The following is a 16951-nucleotide window of genomic DNA, read 5'->3' on the forward strand; positions in this document are numbered from 1 at the left end:
GGAGGGATATTACCGTAATGTGCGAGTGCGCAGCGAAATATCGAGAGTTAAGAAGAGGCGGCGCCGCGGAGCGAAAGGTTCAGAACAGGCGAGCGCTGCCGGGAAGAGGCTGAGTTGCTGCTGCTGCTGCTTCGGAGCTGCGCGCCTCCCTTGCGGCGCTGGATTGACTTCGGAGCCGCGCGGGCTCCAGCCGAGTGGATTTTCGTCTCGCGTGGGATCCTTTTTTTTCCCCCCACCCCCCAAAAAACCAACAATAATTCGTGGCTCCTGGACCAAGCAACAGAGATCATTGTTTTTCCTTCTATATTTATAATAAATATATACATATATAGGGGTTTTTTTCCCCCTCTTCCTCTGTTTTCGTCTGGGATTCTCTGCTCGTCTCCGGGAACCAATATATTTTTGGAGGGGGTGTTTTCTTCCATCAGAGAGGGGGGGAAAAGAGATCTGCAAGATCCTTCTCGCAACCCTCGACAGCTGCTTACAAGTCGCGATCTCCGTCTTGGGAGCCTCCGTCGCTGTCTGTTCTCAACTGCGCTCATCAGCTGTTTTTGGGGGGGAAGGGGGTGTTGTTCATCGTCCTCCCCCCTTTTTTCCCTCCCCTTCTCCGTTTTCTGCCCATTGACTTTTGACAACCTCGAGGGGAGCGGGGGGCGTCGGATCTCCGCATCCCGGTGGTGGTTCCCCCCCTTTTTTCCTGACCCTTCCAGCCGTCCCCCCCCCCTTTTTTTTGGAAGATGTTACTCTCCAAGTTCGGATCCCTCGCTCACCTCTGCAACCCAACCAGCATGGACCACTTGCCCGTCAAGATCCTCCAACCAGGTAAACAACCCGTGACATTTGCTTCTCCTTTTTTCCCGGGGGGGGGGGTCGTTTTTATTTTTATTTTTTCCCTGCGCGGGAAGAGAGAGAGAGAGAGATGTATGTGCTCTGTAAGCCTTCTGCGTCGCTGGGGCTGGGGCAGCTTTTCTGACCATGATTTCGGCAGTGGGGCTAGATTTTCTGCTATTTTGCGGGGATAGAAACACACCCGATTCCGGATAACCCAGTTCTCGCGGTTGGGTTTTATGTGGTTTCTATTTCACCCCACCCCACGTCGGGGGATTGGGTTGGGGGCATCCTTAACCTATCAACATGGCTGGGAGTCGGTGGCGTTTGGGGAGAATTCCTCCCGAGGATGGCAGAGGGGAAGGACACGTGAAAACCCCTTCCCCACGTCAAACGGGCTTGTTTGCAACTGGCTTTCCTCCCTGCTGGAGTTTGTGGTTTGGGTGATTTCCACTTGCGACCTTTTCGTGGGTGGCTCTTGTTTTGAGGACGGTTTTGGTGTGTCGTGTGTGTGTGTGTTTTCTCCCTGGAGTGAGACGGCTCCCCTTCTCCCTAAGGTGCCCTCGGCGATACACCCAGACGGCGCCCCCTTTCTAACCCCCCTTCTTGTTTCCTTCCCGCCTCTTAGTGAAAGTGGAGAAGGAGCCGTTCGATAAGATCTATCAAGTGGGCTCCGTCTTGGGCAGCGGGGGATTTGGCACAGTCTATGCCGGGAACCGCATCTCCGATGGCTTGCCGGTAAGACAAGACTCCCGACCACGAGGCTTTTGTTGCTGCTTCCACCCCCGCAGCCCCCCCCCCCACCGTGCGTAGCTGGAAATCCCAGCCACGGCCGCCCCCCCCCCCCCAGAGCGAGGCGATGTCCCCTTGCCACCCGACCTCCCCCTAACCCCCTCTCTTTCTCCTCGCCCCCAGGTTGCCGTCAAACACGTCGTGAGGGAGAGGGTGACAGAATGGGGCACGATTGTAAGTATCCCGAATCGCAAAAAAAAACCTTGTGCTATCCCTTGCTCTGCTTCTCCCCCCTCTCTGCCCCCCCCCTCAACTGCATTTATCATGGAGGGCTAGCTATTGTTTTGTGGGGGTCCCCTTTCCCCGCCCTCCAGGCTGCTGCTGCCGCCACCATCTCTCCGACCTCTGTTATTGTTTACGTTTTTTCCGGGGAGGGGGGAGATTTGGCGGGGTTTCTCCTCCTCCTCCCACCCCCCCTCCCGCCCTCCCCTTTTGACTGCGGCAGGAGAGAGAGCAGTCTTTGGGCTTCCCCTTCGCTCCAGCCTCCCTGCCCTGCTGGAGTTTCCATTTGCAGGAAGCCCCGCGATTGGTTTTTTCAGATGGCCAAGAAAGGGGGGGTTTCCCTTCCTTCCCCGCCTCCCCTTCTTGATATTCTGAAAGCTTCATCATGTCTTCCTTCCCCCCCCTTTCTCTTCCCTCATCCTGCCGCTGCTTTCAGGGTGGAGTTATGGTACCCTTAGAGATCGTTCTGCTCAAGAAAGTGGGTTCCGGGTTCCGCGGGGTCATCAAGCTACTGGACTGGTACGAGCGGCCCGACGGCTACTTGATCATCATGGAGCGGCCCGAATTGGTGAAGGACCTCTTTGACTTCATCACCGAGAAGGGAGCTCTGGACGAGGAGACGGCCAGGGGCTTCTTCCGACAGGTCCTGGAGGCCGTTCGCCATTGCTACAGCTGCGGCGTGGTCCACAGAGACATCAAGGATGAGAACCTCTTGGTGGATCTGAGGACAGGGGAGCTAAAACTGATCGATTTCGGCTCCGGAGCCCTCCTCAAGGACACCGTCTACACGGATTTCGATGGTAGGCTCCCCCTCCCACCCAGAACCTCTCAATCTCTCTCATTCCTCTCTCTCTCTCCCTCCTCTCTCTTAGTCACATTTTTGCCACCTACCACCAACGAGATATTTCTGCTGTAGCAGCCAGTAACAGATCTGGCAATTAAATCCTTCGCACCAGAGGCGGCTTGTGGGGGGGCAGCGAGTTGCGTAGGAAGAGAAGCGATTCCAGGCTGTGACGTAGCACTTTATATATAATTATATTTTTCCCTCCCCTGCCTTCGGAAGGATAAAAAAGGCATTTTCCTAGAGGGCGGCGTGTTTACGGTTGACTCAGGCGTTGCCTCTGCGAACCTTTCCATCTGTGACCCTCTTGGGTTTATATCCCCCCCCCCTTCCAAACCCACCCACCCTTCCCCATTCCTCTTACCCTGAAGATGCTTTAGAAAAACCCTGCATTGCAGATTGAGGAGGAGAGAGGGAGTTCTCCCTCCCTTCTTTCAAGTTAAAAGGAGACTTGGCTTCTCAAACTTGCTGTTTTTCCCTTATGGGTGGGGAAAGGGGTTTTGTTTTTCCCCCCTCCTCCCTGGAGCGAAAGGGAGAGAGATATCAATGGGGGCTCCTTCCCTGCTTCCCTCTTTCTAGTCAGCTGCAGCATTTAGCATCTGTTTGTTGTGAAACCGGAGCCTCCTGGCCATGTGACCTTCATCATCACGAACTGAGGTTTTTTTTTTTATTTGGTATCCAAGTAACAGCTCAGTGCAGAGGGAGGGCAGTTGCTAGCAAGCTCCACGCAGAGAGGCAGATTTCTCTGCTGCTTAAAAAAAAGAGAGAATTATCCTCATTGATTTATTTTCACAAGGAAAGTGGCCGGTTTGAACGGGCTTTCGGAACCGATCAAAGCTGATTAGCTATATATAGCAAGCGAGACCCGAGTTTCACCTTTTTTTTCTCTCTGTTTCCCTTCCCTCCCCTTTCTCTTCTCTCCCTTTGTCCTTTGTGTCTATTTTTGGTGCGGTGCTGCAGACGCCACGTGCTCTGGGAAAGCGAGCTTTATGTTAGTAAACAGTCAGCTGATGGAGATCTGCGCTATCCGCTGTGAGGGAATAGAACCACCTCGGGGGGCCAGATTAAAATGTGACCTAATACTAGGCATGATATAAGCTCTAGAATTTTCCAGCCTGCGTGTGGTGTGGATTTTTAAAAACAAAAACAGGGCTCGTTTTTTTTAAAATATACGCACATGCGCCCAGGTTGTTGCACGATCTCGACGGAAAGTTCAGCCAACGTAAAACAAATCTCGCCATCTTTTCTCTCAGGGACACGAGTATACAGCCCTCCGGAATGGATCCGGTACCACCGGTACCATGGGAGATCCGCCACTGTGTGGTCTTTGGGCGTCCTCCTATACGATATGGTCTGTGGTGACATCCCTTTCGAGCAAGACGAAGAAATCTTGAGGGGGAGGCTATACTTCAGGAGAAGAATTTCGCCTGGTAAGTGAGGTGTCGGAGGAACGCGCCCCCCCCCCGAGCAGTCAAAATCACCAAATTATCTCCCAATACGTCTTTAATTTTACCAGCAAACCGTTTTAACTAGCCAATTTTATCACTAGCCAAAACAGACGTTGACCATTGATCACGTTGTCAACCGAGATTAAATCGATATTGTTTTGATCTCTTATCATGGGGCCCCTAAAAGGCATGGAGGGGGGGCCCTCTCCCACAGGCCATTGCGAATTCTTGGCCTTTTTGTAATCTGAAAACAACCGCATGGGACCTTAACCCCTTTCTCCTCCTCATTCGCCTTCCTTTTTTGCATTTCAGAATGTCAGCAGCTGATCAAATGGTGCCTTTCGCTGAGGCCTTCGGACCGGCCGACCCTCGACCAGATCTTTGAACACCCCTGGATGCACAAGTCGGACGTCGCCAAGTCAGAGGATTGCGACATCCGGCTACGGACCATTGACACGGATGTTTCCAGCACAAGTTCGAGCAACGAGAGCCTGTGAAATTGCCGAGGACCTTGCGGCGGGAGGGGCGGAGCCACGAGAGGGGCGGGGCGGGAGGGGAGGAGACCAGAGTGCTGCTACTGCTGCTGCCATATGTAGGAGGGGCTGGGGGGGGGAATTGCATTCATTATCCTGTAGTCTGAATCTTTGTCGGAGGGACTTGATTTTTTTATTTCCCCCCCTTTTTGCCGGTTTCTGCTTTGGAACGAGAAATTTCCTTTGGAAACGCTGTTGTTTGGGAGTTTGTGGGGCCAGTACTTAGTCAAAGACTGCCCCCTTTTATTTTTTTTTCCTTAAGGCAAAAGCAGTGACCTCTTTAAAATAACACGGTGAAAACCTTTTTGCTCTCATAGAGCCTGGACTAGATTTTATTTGCTTTTTTGAGTGCCTTTTTGAAAGCTGCTTCAGTGGGACTTTCTTTTTTGAGCTGTGTATGTCCAAAGAGGACCCCGCGCATGATAGGAGCCTGTTCCCTCGAGCCCCGCTGCAAAAGGTGCTTGCGGAGAGCAACTTCTATGATGCCCTGGGAAAACATGTTCAGTGATTGAATGAAGTAGTCCCGTCCTCTGGCGATGGAATACTTGAACACAGACATTTCACTCCTTCCCGGTCCCCCCCCTGCGCCCCACGCTTTTCCCCATTCCCCCGACTCCCCCCTCCAAGATGACCTCTGCTGCTCCCCACTCTGTTTCCAATAGGCTGCACATGTTCTCAGCTGTTTTATCAGGAACACTCACTCAAAACTTCATTTCATCATCTCTTCCACTGGGCACACAAACACACACAAAAAGGCCCCTTCTCAACCCCCTCCAACCTGCAAGTCTTAAAAAAAATATGTATGTATGGGCATGTTAAATGCACAATCAATGCAATATTCAAGGACTTTGTGTGTGTGTTTTTTTTCCATACCTGTATAATGTGTTTCTGTAAATTTTTGTTCCTCCTCCCTCCTCCCCATGTATTATACGGTTTTATTTATTGTCTGGAGTTTAGAAGACCTCTCACAGTCTCAATCTGTGACTATATTTATTTTAGCTAATTTATTTGTGTAGAATTATTCCAACACTGTGCTTTTTATCTCTCTTGCTCCTGTGACAGGAGTGGTTGGTCCACAACTAGTTTTTTGCATTCCTCTCTTGTCTCTTTCTCCATTTTTTGTTTGTTTTTTTTGTTTCAAGAAGAAGAAGAAGAATTAAAAAGTCTGACCATACCTGTTTTTTGTTTTTTTCATTTCGGGTTGGAAGATGGAAAATTGTACAAAGTCTAATTTAAGGGAACTAGAGTGACTTTAAAAGTTAGTCAGTATGCCTTTTTGTCTGGTATTATTTACATACCAGAACTGTAAAGTAATGCTGTTTGGAAGGGTTTTAAATTATTGACATTATACAGTCTTTGTGCATTGGCTCTGGAAGGAAGCGTGGCAGAGTCATAAACCTTAATTTATTTTAATAGCCGTGTGTTCTGTGATCTGGTTGCATTTATGCAACTTGGATATGAATTTTCTCTCTCTCTCTTCTGTTTAACAGTGTGAAATGTATGGAGATCATATTTTTTTATACAGGTATTTCAATTAAACTTTTTTGTAGATAACCCGTGTGGCTTCTTCCTTTTGAACTCAGCTGTCCAGATACCGGTGGTTCTCGGTACAATACTTGTAAAGAGACTGCAAGGGAACCTTTGCCCCTCCATATCCTAGAAAAATAGAATAGCAGAATTAGAAGGGACCACAAGGATTACCTAGGAATCTTGCCCAGTGTCCCTGAGATTGAGTCTCATGCTCTACCAACTGAGCTATCTACGGTCCCTGCTCAACTACAACTCCCATCAGCCTTAGCAAACAGGGCCAAGAGCCTGGGGTGTTGGGAGCTGTAGTTTAACAACATCTGGAGGGCCAGAAAAGTTTGCCACATCTCTTAGAGGGTGATGGGAACTGGGCTACAGGCCACCTCACAAATGGCCGCAAGCAAATAGCTTGGCCTGATGTTACTGTTTCACAATGGCTGCCGCCAGCACTGCAGGCCAGATTACTCTTATCCTCGCATGATTTCAAGCAACGGCATGAGATCCTCGTGTGCCTTTGCCTTCACAAGTGTGATGTCACCTGAAATCAATACACACTCACTGGGCTGCGCATAACTACTTCTCCAACGCAACAGGTTGCCATACTTCTCCCTAGTGGGAAGCCCATTGGGGCAGCTTGGTAGCCCATGGTCCTAACCATAGCCACTTGGTTAAATCCCATAAGTTGTTCCCACGCTTGATCCTACAGAGAATCTAGCTTTACACAGAGTCAAGACAGCTGGTGGTATTTGCCCCACCTCGCTCCCACAAAGGAAAAGCAGGGGTCTTAAAAACTTCCCACACAAACAGCGAGAGAATGGGTCTGTTAGTACTTTTTGCAAACGCAGATGCTTTTTGGGGGGGGGATGCCCTCAAAAATGCACAGAGGAAGAGTTCCTGGACACTGGCTTGTGAGGATCACACAGGGTCCCCGGACGTTGGACGGTCTATTGATCCCTGTGCCACCACTGTGATTGCTTCCCCGCTGCCACCAACCCGTTTCTCTCTGGTACACACAGAGTCCAGACAGTTGTTAACATTAAACGAAACAAACAAGTTTATTTTAGAAGCATTAACAAGTTTATGGTTTCAGATAATTTTTCTTGTCAGTTTCTTAATCTAGTTTCTTTACCGGCCTTGTTTAGTCGTTTAGTCGTGTCCGACTCTTCGTGACCCCATGGACCAGAGCACGCCAGGCACTTCTGTCTTCCACTGCCTCCCACAGTTTGGTCAAACTCATGCTGGTAGCTTCGAGAACACTATCCAACCATCTTGTCCTCTGTCATCCCCTTCTCCTTGTGCTCTCCATCTTTCCCAACATCAGGGTCTTTTCCAGGGAGTCTTCTCTTCTCATGAGGTGGCCAAAGTATTGGAGTCTCAGCTTCAGGATCTGTCCTTCCAGTGAGCACTCAGGGCTGATTTCCTTAAGAATGGATAGGTTTATTCTTGCAGTCCATGGGGGACTCTCAAGAGTCTCCTCCAGCACCATAATTCAAAAGCATCAATTCTTCGGCGATCAGCCTTCTTTATGGTCCAGCTCTCACTTCCATACATCACTACTGGGAAAACCATAGCTTTTACTATACGGACCTTTACTGGCCTATACCTTCCTAATAACTTCTAACTGATTATTCCAACTGTATATCTGACTCCTCTTAACAGATTCTCTCACTCTCTCACATCAAACTATCCCAACCCACAGACTTATCCTCCCTCTCTCTTCTCTAACACCTGACTGACTTCTTCACAACTCTAACTCCAACTCTTCCCCTTGGGTTCCCACTTGCCAATCACTTCACACTCATTTAACCCTTTCCTTGTGACCCAGCATGATGTCACCTAGGAGGGGAAACACCACATGGCCCCTAAAGGGTTGGTAGGTTTCATCCAAAGTCGAACCTCTGAAGAGACCTGTCTTGGCACTGTGTCTGGAGGTTTCAAATCGACCAGTAATTTCGGTCGATGCGTTGAAATTGGCGGACATGACACACATGGGGTTGTCAATTTCAGAGGGGCTACTCCAGTTAGTGGGCTGCAAACGTTTATAAAGGCTTTCCCTTTTTCAAACAACCACCTTCCACGACAGGGAGAAGTCTCCTTAAAACCCTTCCTTGCCACGCAAGCTTTCCATATGCAAAGTTTGTTTATCTATCTGGGCAGAGAGACAGGACAGGTAGCATGTGCCTTTCCAGTACATTTGCAGTGCTCCTGGAGAGATGCTCATATTGGTGGTGGCACTGTGGGTTAAACCACAGAGCCTAGGACTTGCTGATCAGAAGGTCAGCGGTTCGAATCCCCGCTATGGGGTGAGCTCCCTTTGCTCAGTCCCTGCTCCTGCCAACCTGGCAGTTTGAAAGCACGTCAAAGTGCAAGTAGATAAATAGGTACCACTCCAGCGGGAAGGTAAACGGCGTTTCTGTGCACTGCTCTGGTTCGCCAGAAGCGGCTTAGTCATGTTGGCCACATGACCCGGAAGTTGTACGCCGGCTCCCTCGGCCAATAAAGCGTGACGAGCGCCGCAACCCGAGTCGGTCACGACTGGACCTAATCGTCAGGGGTCCCCTTTATCTTTACCTTTAAGCACTTAAAAGTCTTGGAAACTCTTCAATGCCCTCATAGAATAGCCCTCAGTTGGAATTATTAGTGCTAATCCAGCAGAACTGTTGATACCTTTATGAGGCTTTGAAACACTGGAGTTCTTTCTTTTATTTCTTACAAAACTAAATGGCCCGACAAGTTTTGTATTGCTGATTTACAGGGAAAGGAGGGCTTTATTTTGACAGAGCAAATCCTGTCTCGATTGCCTTAGCAGCCCTGCCCCAATTCAAATCCTGAAATAATCCCTTCTCCCATTTGCTCTTGGAAGGGAAAGTTGTCATCTTCCAGCTCAATTTATGGACACACTGTATGCCAACCATCGAAACACACTGGATGCCAACCATTTCAAGCTTTCAAAAATTGCTGAATATCAGCAACTAACTTAAATGGGCACCTACTCTCTCTTTTTTAGTTTTCTGTATGCAGTTTCCCCCTGTCAGCTAAAGGTATGAGAATGAAGATGTCAAAAAGACACGAAAGCTCATACCAATAACAAACTTAGTTGGTCTCTAAGGTGCTACTGGAAGGATTTTTTTTATTTTGCTTCGACTACGGCAGACCAACACGGCTACCTACCTATAACAAAAACCACTCCTGTAATGTAGCTGGTAAGGAAAGGTGTGGTAGATGAGGGAGATAAGCAGAAATCCCCTCCAAGCAGTTTCACTGTGGAGGTTGATCTTCCCTCCTAGTTGTGCTCAGTGGAAAGCCAACGTCATTATATATGTGCATCAAGCTTTTCTAGGTCAGTGTTAAATTACATGGCGGCTAAGTTGGCACACACAAATCTACCTCGAAGCGCATACTGTAACAGCCGCATCTCTCCCACTTTCAAACCTTGAGCATCCCTTCTCAACCCAGACTTCTCCAATTTCCAAATGTTAAGTTGGAAAGGACGGGGACGTCTTGTGAATGCATCACCAGTTGCCCATGGAAAAGAGGGGCGCAGGTTGCGCTGGGGTCTAAACCACTGAGGCTCTCGGGCTTGCCGATCAGAAGGTCGGCGGTTCGAATCCCCGCGACGGGGTGAGCTCCCGTTGCTCGCTCCCACTGCCAACCTAGCAGTTCGAAAGCACATCAGTGCAAGTAGATAAATAGGTACCGCTCTAGCGGGAAGGTAAACAGTGTTTCCATGTGCTCTGACTTCTGTCACGGTGTCCTGTTGTCCCAGAAGTGGTTTAGTCATGCTGGCCACATGACCCGGAAAGCTGTCTGTGGACAAACACCGGCTCAGCCTGAAAGCAAGATGAGCTCTGCATCCCATAGTCACCTTTGACTGGACTTAACCGTCCAGGGGCCCTTTAACTTTTTATTTATTTTTTGCCCATGGAAACTGAGATGCAGGTGATCAAGCAGTGAAGATTGCTTCCCCGGCGTTTAAAGCTTGCTGCAACACGGGACAGCATCCTGCACTTCACCAGAGAGGGGAAACCTGGATAAGGGGGCACAATGCAGGCTGTGCGGCATACACAGTTGTGTCCTCCTTCAAAAGGGAACCACCCTGGATCTCAGGAGGAAAGACAAGTGGAGTGCCTTCCACACCCCAGCATTTTGTGTTGGTACTGACCTTTAAAGGCCTCAACGGCCTCAGCTCAGTATATCTGAAGGAGCGTTTCCACCCCCATTGTTCGGCCCGGACACTGAGGTCCAGCTCTGAGGGCCTTCTGGCAGTTCCCTCACTGCAAGAAGTGAGGTTACAGGGAACCAGGCTGAGGGCCTTCTTGGTAGTGGCACCTGCCCTGTGGAATGCCCTCCCATCAGATATCAAAGAAATAAACAACTATCTGACTTTTAGAAGGCATCTGAAGGCAGCCCTGTTTAGGGAAGTTTTTAATGTTTGGTGTTTTATCGTGTTTTTAATATTCTGTTGGGAGCTGCCCAGAGTGGCTGGGGAAACCTAGCCAGATGGGCGGGGTATAAATAACAAATTGATATTATTATTATTATTATTATTATTATTATTATTATTATTATTACTACTACTACTACTATTAATATTAGGACTATTGTGCCAGTTCAAGAAGCTATGTGCCTGATGGGATTTAGCAGGTGAAACCTCTTACTGGCAAATCCTATTCCAGTCTCTCTTTTCCCCCACATTTGTTCGGTTTTTGCTGAGCAACCTGCTCCAGCACCTTCCGCAGCATCCTGACACTTAGCAATTTAGCAGCTTAGGCTTATATCATTTCAGCATCACCTGCTAAACTGCTTCAAAAGTCACCAGAGCCGGTTCAGGGAAAGAAACAGCAACCCAAATGGAAAAGCTCTGCCATCCAACCAATTTTGCAAGGACCTCACAGCCCCCTGTGCTGTTCCTATTGAAATGTGGGTTTTAGACTGGAATCACTCCCACCTATGTCGGTCTTACCGGATTTTGCTTTGGCTTTTCACACTTGTCTAATCTGTCCAAGGACTGTTGGCTTCGACAGTTGCCACCAGTCAGTTTAACAGCTTCGAAATAGTCAATTTCAGTCTTTAGGATCAGAGAATTGCAGAATTGGAACAGACCCTGAGGATCAACTCCCCGCAACGCAGCTGTCTCATACAGGGTTCGAACCTGCAACCTTGGCGTTGTCCGCACCACGCTCTAACCGACTGAGCTATTCACTGGGACAAACTTTTGCTTCCACTACGAAAAGCTGTCAAGCACAGGGTTTTGTCGTCCCCGTCTCCCCTTGCAACAAATACATCTCCAAAGCCATGTCTCTTCATTCTTCTTCTTCCTAGTGCGTTTAAATAATAATAATGTTTACTTCGACAAAATAATGCCGTAACGAAGCAACTAAACTGCCTTCCACATGGTAGTTTAGCGCCCTCTGTTGGTCCAACTGAAGCACATTTTCTTTGGAAGCCACGGTTGTTTTGCAGACACCTGTAGACAGGTGTCTTTAAGAATGGAAAAAGCAGCGCAGGCCGGCTTCTGAAATGTTCCACCAGGTAGGAAAGGATTCCATTATGAATAAATGATAGACAACAATGCTGCAATTTTCTTTTTAAACATCTCCTAGGGCACAGCGGAAACTGAGTAGACGACATCTATTTACCTGCGACGCTTCTGTCCTGAGTTCAAAAACAAAGAGGCTGTCTGCCTTTCCACAATCAGTACATCATGTTTGCAAAAAGGGATTTGACGAATGAGTTAGCTTCGTAGCAGACGTTCCGGCTACGGTAATGTGTGCGGTCACCCACAGACATTCGTCACCCTGGAATATTTGACCTAGAAACCTTGTGGTGAGCACATGTTTCAGTGCGTCTGAATTCAACAGGAGTTCAGAGTTGCCTCCCTGCTTACGTCTTCAGCTTAAGTTGAATGAGATATGCTTCACTTGAGCTGCACGGTGCTCAGTATTATTCTGATCAGCTGGGCAACAATACCATCACAACCAGTAAGGGAAATATTTCCGGGTTCCTGGAAGCAGCTCGGGATTCCCCCCGCCCTTTTTTTTAGAAAACAAAAGCAAATGTGTTTTATTTGAGTTATATTTATTACCCAGCCTTAGGAGCAGGTAGAGGAGAAACAAAAGAAGGTAATGTTCCTGTATTTTAATAGTGTAGAAGAGGGAATTTTGGATGCAACTGAGAAAAATTCTACCATACAGTGGTACCTTGGTTCTCAAACTTAATCCGTTCAGGAAGTCTGTTCCAAATCAAAAGCGTTCCAAAACCAAGGCATGTTTTCCCATAGAATGTAATGCAAAACAGATTAATCCATTCCAGACTTTTAAAAACAACCCCTAAAACAGAGACAATTGATCCATAAAATGAAAGCAGTAATCAATGTACTATACTATAAAATAAATAAGATGTAGATGATAAAAATTAAAATTAGTATTATTTCCTTACCTGCACTGATGGTAGTCATTGTTTGAATGGGGAGCTTTTATCCATTTCTGCAGTCACACAATCAATCAAACAATCAGTAGCTGAACTGGGTTCCACACAGTCACAAAAACAAATTAACTGAAAAAGCTTCAAAAACAAAAATGCAAAATAAATAGCAAAAACAAAAGCACCAAACTTAATCTGTTCTGGAAGTCCGTTTGACTTCTGAAATAAAAAACCAAGGGGCAGTTTCTGTTTGGTGCAGGCGCCCCGGAAACAATAGCCGACAGCTGCATCGGACGTTCGGCTTCTGAAAAACGTTCAAAAACCGGAACACTTACTTCTGGGTTTGGGGCATTTGAGAACCAAGGCATTTGAGTACCAAGGCGTTTGAGAACCAAGGTACCACTGTACTCCTTTGTATTTGGATTAGGGATGGCCACTTTTTAGTGGTACTGAAAATGATGTTTGCTGGCATATAGCAAAGCTTCAGTAACTAACAACACAGTCCTAGGCTTGTCAACTTAGAAACAGTGGCCTAGTGTGGGGGGTGCAGGGGGGGCCAGCCGCACCGGGCGCAACATCTGGGGGTTAGGGGGTGCAAATCCACGGGTTAGGGGGCACAAATGACTTGCCTTGCCCCGGGTGCTGACAACCCACGCTACGCCACTGCTTAGAAGTATGTCCCACTGAGTTCGGTAGAGATTGCTTTCAGGTGGAATGGCCAAATCAGTCAATTTTTCATTTTTCCAGTGAGTTCTCCATATTTCCACGTCAGTTTTCCATTTTTTTTTTGGGGGGGGGGAATCCTCAAGGAAATGTGTCAAACATTTTAGTGTGCCTTTCTCCCAATCTACACATTTCCGATGCAATTATCAAAATGCACATTATCATAAAGCAACTTCCCCAAAGATGCATTTTTGTGCTTTCCTTTCACTAATATGTGAATATTAATATGCACGCTTTATCCTCGTATGTGCGTTTTTGCACCTATTGCTTGGCTGGAGACCAGTACGGCCAAATTCAGAGAAATACAAATTTCACTTGTATCAGGAAGTGCAAATGGCAAGCTCGCATTTCAGTGCAAGCCGAAACAAATTTCTTCCCCATCTCTTTTTTTTTTTTTAATGTCATTATAGATTTAACTTCACACATACACATACATACTATATATATATATATATATATATATATATATATATATATATATATATTCTTAAATTAGTTTAACTTAGAATGTTAATTTGACCTTCTAATTCCACTTAGATATCAGCTTGTTTGGTGTTACCTCTTAACCTATTTGTTAGTTGAGCCATTTCCACATAGTCTAATAATTTATTTTGCCATTCTGTTAGCGTTGCTATCTTTCCCCCTTTCCAATTAGATGCTATTGATAAACGGGCAGCAGCTGTTGCATATAAAAATATTTCTCTTATATTTTTCGGAATGTCTCTACCTAAGATTCCTAACAGAAAGGGTTCTGGTTTCTTTAAAAATGTTAATTTGAATTTTTTTTTCATCTTATCGTAAACAATATTCCAAATATTCCAAAAATCTCTGCTTTCAGGGGACGGTATGGAGCAGCTGACACCATCCAGGTACCCCCCAGTGGTTTTGGATAACAACTTTTATCAGCCCCAGCCAGTTGTTTTGGAACTACAGCTCCTAAGGTTCTTGGTCCTCTCTAGCTATCTCGGACTACAACTCCCATCAACCCCAGTCAGCAGAGCTGGGTTGGCTGATGAAAGTTGTAGTCCAAACCAGTGAACTTGAACCTCAGATAGCTCAGTGTGAGACCCTTAATCTTGTGGGTTCAAGCGCCACATTGGGCAAAAGATTCCTGCAAAGCAGGGGATAGGAACAGATGATCTTTGTGGTCTCTTCCAACCCTATAGTTCTATGATTTTATTATTCAAGTTTGTGAAAGTTATCATACAGGATGATTGCATTAATATCTGCACAGGTTGCAGAGAAGTTTGAGAAGGCCACAGAGAGCAGCTATGTGGACTGCGCCCAGCAATAGTGCCATAAAATGACTGCTTAGTTTCAAAATTTCCCACCGTCTCCAAAGCTTCGAGGCTACATAATCCCAGATCAATGCTGGCAATTGATAGCGGATTCCTAAATTCCTGTCAAACTAGACACATCATCCATAAATCCTTATTCAGCACTTGTCCGCATTAAAATTACCCCAATCAAATAAAATTAATTGATTTTCCAATGGATCTAGTTAAATCAGGGCAAACTGATGGCACCTCTTAATTTAACCAAGTCTCAGATCAATGAGCTCCCCCCCCCTTTTTTTTTCTTTTTTGCTCCTGTGCCTTTTTTGCATGCCAATTATAGAACAAGTTAAAGGCACACTTGAGGGGCTGTCTCTATCAGGAGAGGGGAGAAAGTTTGCATGTTACGAATGCCAAGTCGAAATGAAAGGCAAGCTTCTGATAGGGAGCTTTTTTGTTTGAAACTCTTCCGTGATAAAGATCAAGGTGCTGGCAGCAGTTTGTGAGACAGAGGACATTCCCAGCCCTTCTTTCAGATGCCAGGAAATGAACCTGGGACATTCTGCATTTTTTTCAAAGTTGTTGGAATAATAATAATAATAATAATAATAATAATAATAATAATAATAATAATAATTTATTGTTTATACAATTATACCCTACCCATCTGACTTGGCTTCCCCAGCCACTCTGGGTGGCTTGCAGCACATAAAAAATTCTAAAAACATCAAAAATTAAAAACTTCTCCAAACAGGGCTGCCTTCAGATGTCTTCTAAAAGTCAGATAGTTGTTTATTTCCTTGATATCTGCTGGGAGGGCGTTCCACAGGGCGGGCGCCACTACCGAGAAGACCCTCTGCCTGGTTCCCTGTAACCTCACTTCTTGCTGTGAGGGAACCGCCAGAAGGCCCTCGGCGCCGGACCTCAGGGTCCGGGCTGGATGATGGAGGTGGAGACGCTCCTTCAGGTATACAGGACCGAGGCTGTTTAGGGCTTTAAAGGTCAGCACCAACACTTTGAATTGTGCTCGGAAACGTACTGGGAGCCAATGTAGGTTTTTCAAGACCGGTGTTATATGATCTTGGCAGCCACTCCCAGTCACCAGTCTAGCTGCCGCATTCTGGATTACTTGTAGTTTCCAGGTCACCTTCAAAGGTGGCCCCACATAGAGCGCATTGCAGTAGTCCAAGCAAGAGATAACCAGAGCATGCACCACTCTGGCAAGACAGTCTGCGGGCAGGTAGGTTCTCAGCCTGCATACCAGATGGAGTTGGTAGACAGCTGCCCTGGCATCCATCTGTCTTGGGAGTTAACTGAATGCACCTCCGGAGGTGAAGCCAAACCACTGGAGAATCACAGCACCTGCTGTGGCTGTAGAAACCAGTAACTGCCTTGGGCACAAGCTTAGGCAGCATGTATGGATGTCCTGGACTGCCCAGACGACAAGGCTCACTGATGTGGCCCAAAGGAAAGAAGAGCAATATATTTGGCACTAACTTGACTGTAGGAGTTGTAGGAAGTTAGCTTGCCCACCTGATGCTCCCACCACCAAGCTTCCTGTCCTTCTCCATCTCAGCAACCAGCATTAGGAAGCCAGGTGAGCAATGGCTGCTATGAATTATGTAGCACTGTAGAAAATAAATGGGAGCAGGCCTTATAGATCTGTCCTCTGCCAACCAGGATGCAAGTAGACCTGAAGCACAATCATTGCTATTAGCCTCTCTTTGAAAGCCTTGTATTTTCTGAACACAGACATAAGCATCCCCCAAGGAGCTTCCAATGTCCTCCTTCCAAGTCTAGCAATACCAGTCCAACAGAAGCTTAGAAAGCACCCCTACTTTCATATAATTGCACTCCTCAGTTGTTGTTGTTTTTTAAAAAATAACACTTCCAGTCATATCCACAAATTTCACAACTTTGTCCCTGAATGTTCTTCATTTTCTCACACTCAAATCTTTGGAGAGGGTGGGGGACGGGGGGAGAAATCAGAGTGATAAAACTAATAACCAGGTCTAGTTGTGCATCTTGGAGATATGTAAAGGTTAAAGTAAAGGGACCCCTGACCATAAGGTCCAGTCACGGATGACTCTGGGGTTGCGGCACTCATCTCGCTTTAGGGAGCTGACATACAGCTTCTGGGTCATGTGGCCAGCATGACTAAGCCGCTTCTGGCGAACCAGGGCAGCACATGGAAACGCCGTTTACCTTCCCGCTGAACCTATTTATCTACTTGTACTTTGTGCTTTCGAATTGCTAGGTTGGCAGGAGCTGGGACCGAGCAACAGGAGCTCACCCCGTTGCGGGGATTCGAACCGCCAACCTTCTGATCAGCAAGCCCTA

The 16951-nt window shown here is 47.0% G+C and overlaps 1 protein-coding gene across 1 annotated transcript; it reads left to right on the forward strand.

Moving 5' to 3' along the window:
- Window positions 1-93: 93 nt before the first annotated feature.
- Window positions 94-6218, forward strand: PIM3 (Pim-3 proto-oncogene, serine/threonine kinase). The gene is made up of 6 exons (XM_081878095.1): window positions 94-822; window positions 1457-1566; window positions 1744-1794; window positions 2279-2642; window positions 3937-4113; window positions 4444-6218. Exons 1-6 carry the CDS (start codon window positions 738-740, stop codon window positions 4626-4628), a joined length of 972 nt encoding a protein of 323 aa, XP_081734221.1. The 5' UTR covers window positions 94-737; the 3' UTR covers window positions 4629-6218.
- Window positions 6219-16951: the final 10733 nt, after the last annotated feature.

Source organism: Podarcis erhardii, assembly GCF_964252035.2.
Source record: "Podarcis erhardii genome assembly, chromosome: 10".
In the NCBI taxonomy this organism is placed as follows: Eukaryota; Metazoa; Chordata; class Lepidosauria; order Squamata; family Lacertidae; genus Podarcis; species Podarcis erhardii.

Bases quoted from the DNA above. Each gene is read 5' to 3' on its own strand.
- PIM3 (XM_081878095.1), top strand. From the start codon at position 738: ATGTTACTCTCCAAGTTCGGATCCCTCGCTCACCTCTGCAACCCAACC. The intron at 1,795-2,278 runs GTAAGTATCCCG...CGCTGCTTTCAG, and splicing joins TGACAGAATGGGGCACGATT to GGTGGAGTTATGGTACCCTT. The intron at 2,643-3,936 runs GTAGGCTCCCCC...CTTTTCTCTCAG, and splicing joins CGTCTACACGGATTTCGATG to GGACACGAGTATACAGCCCT.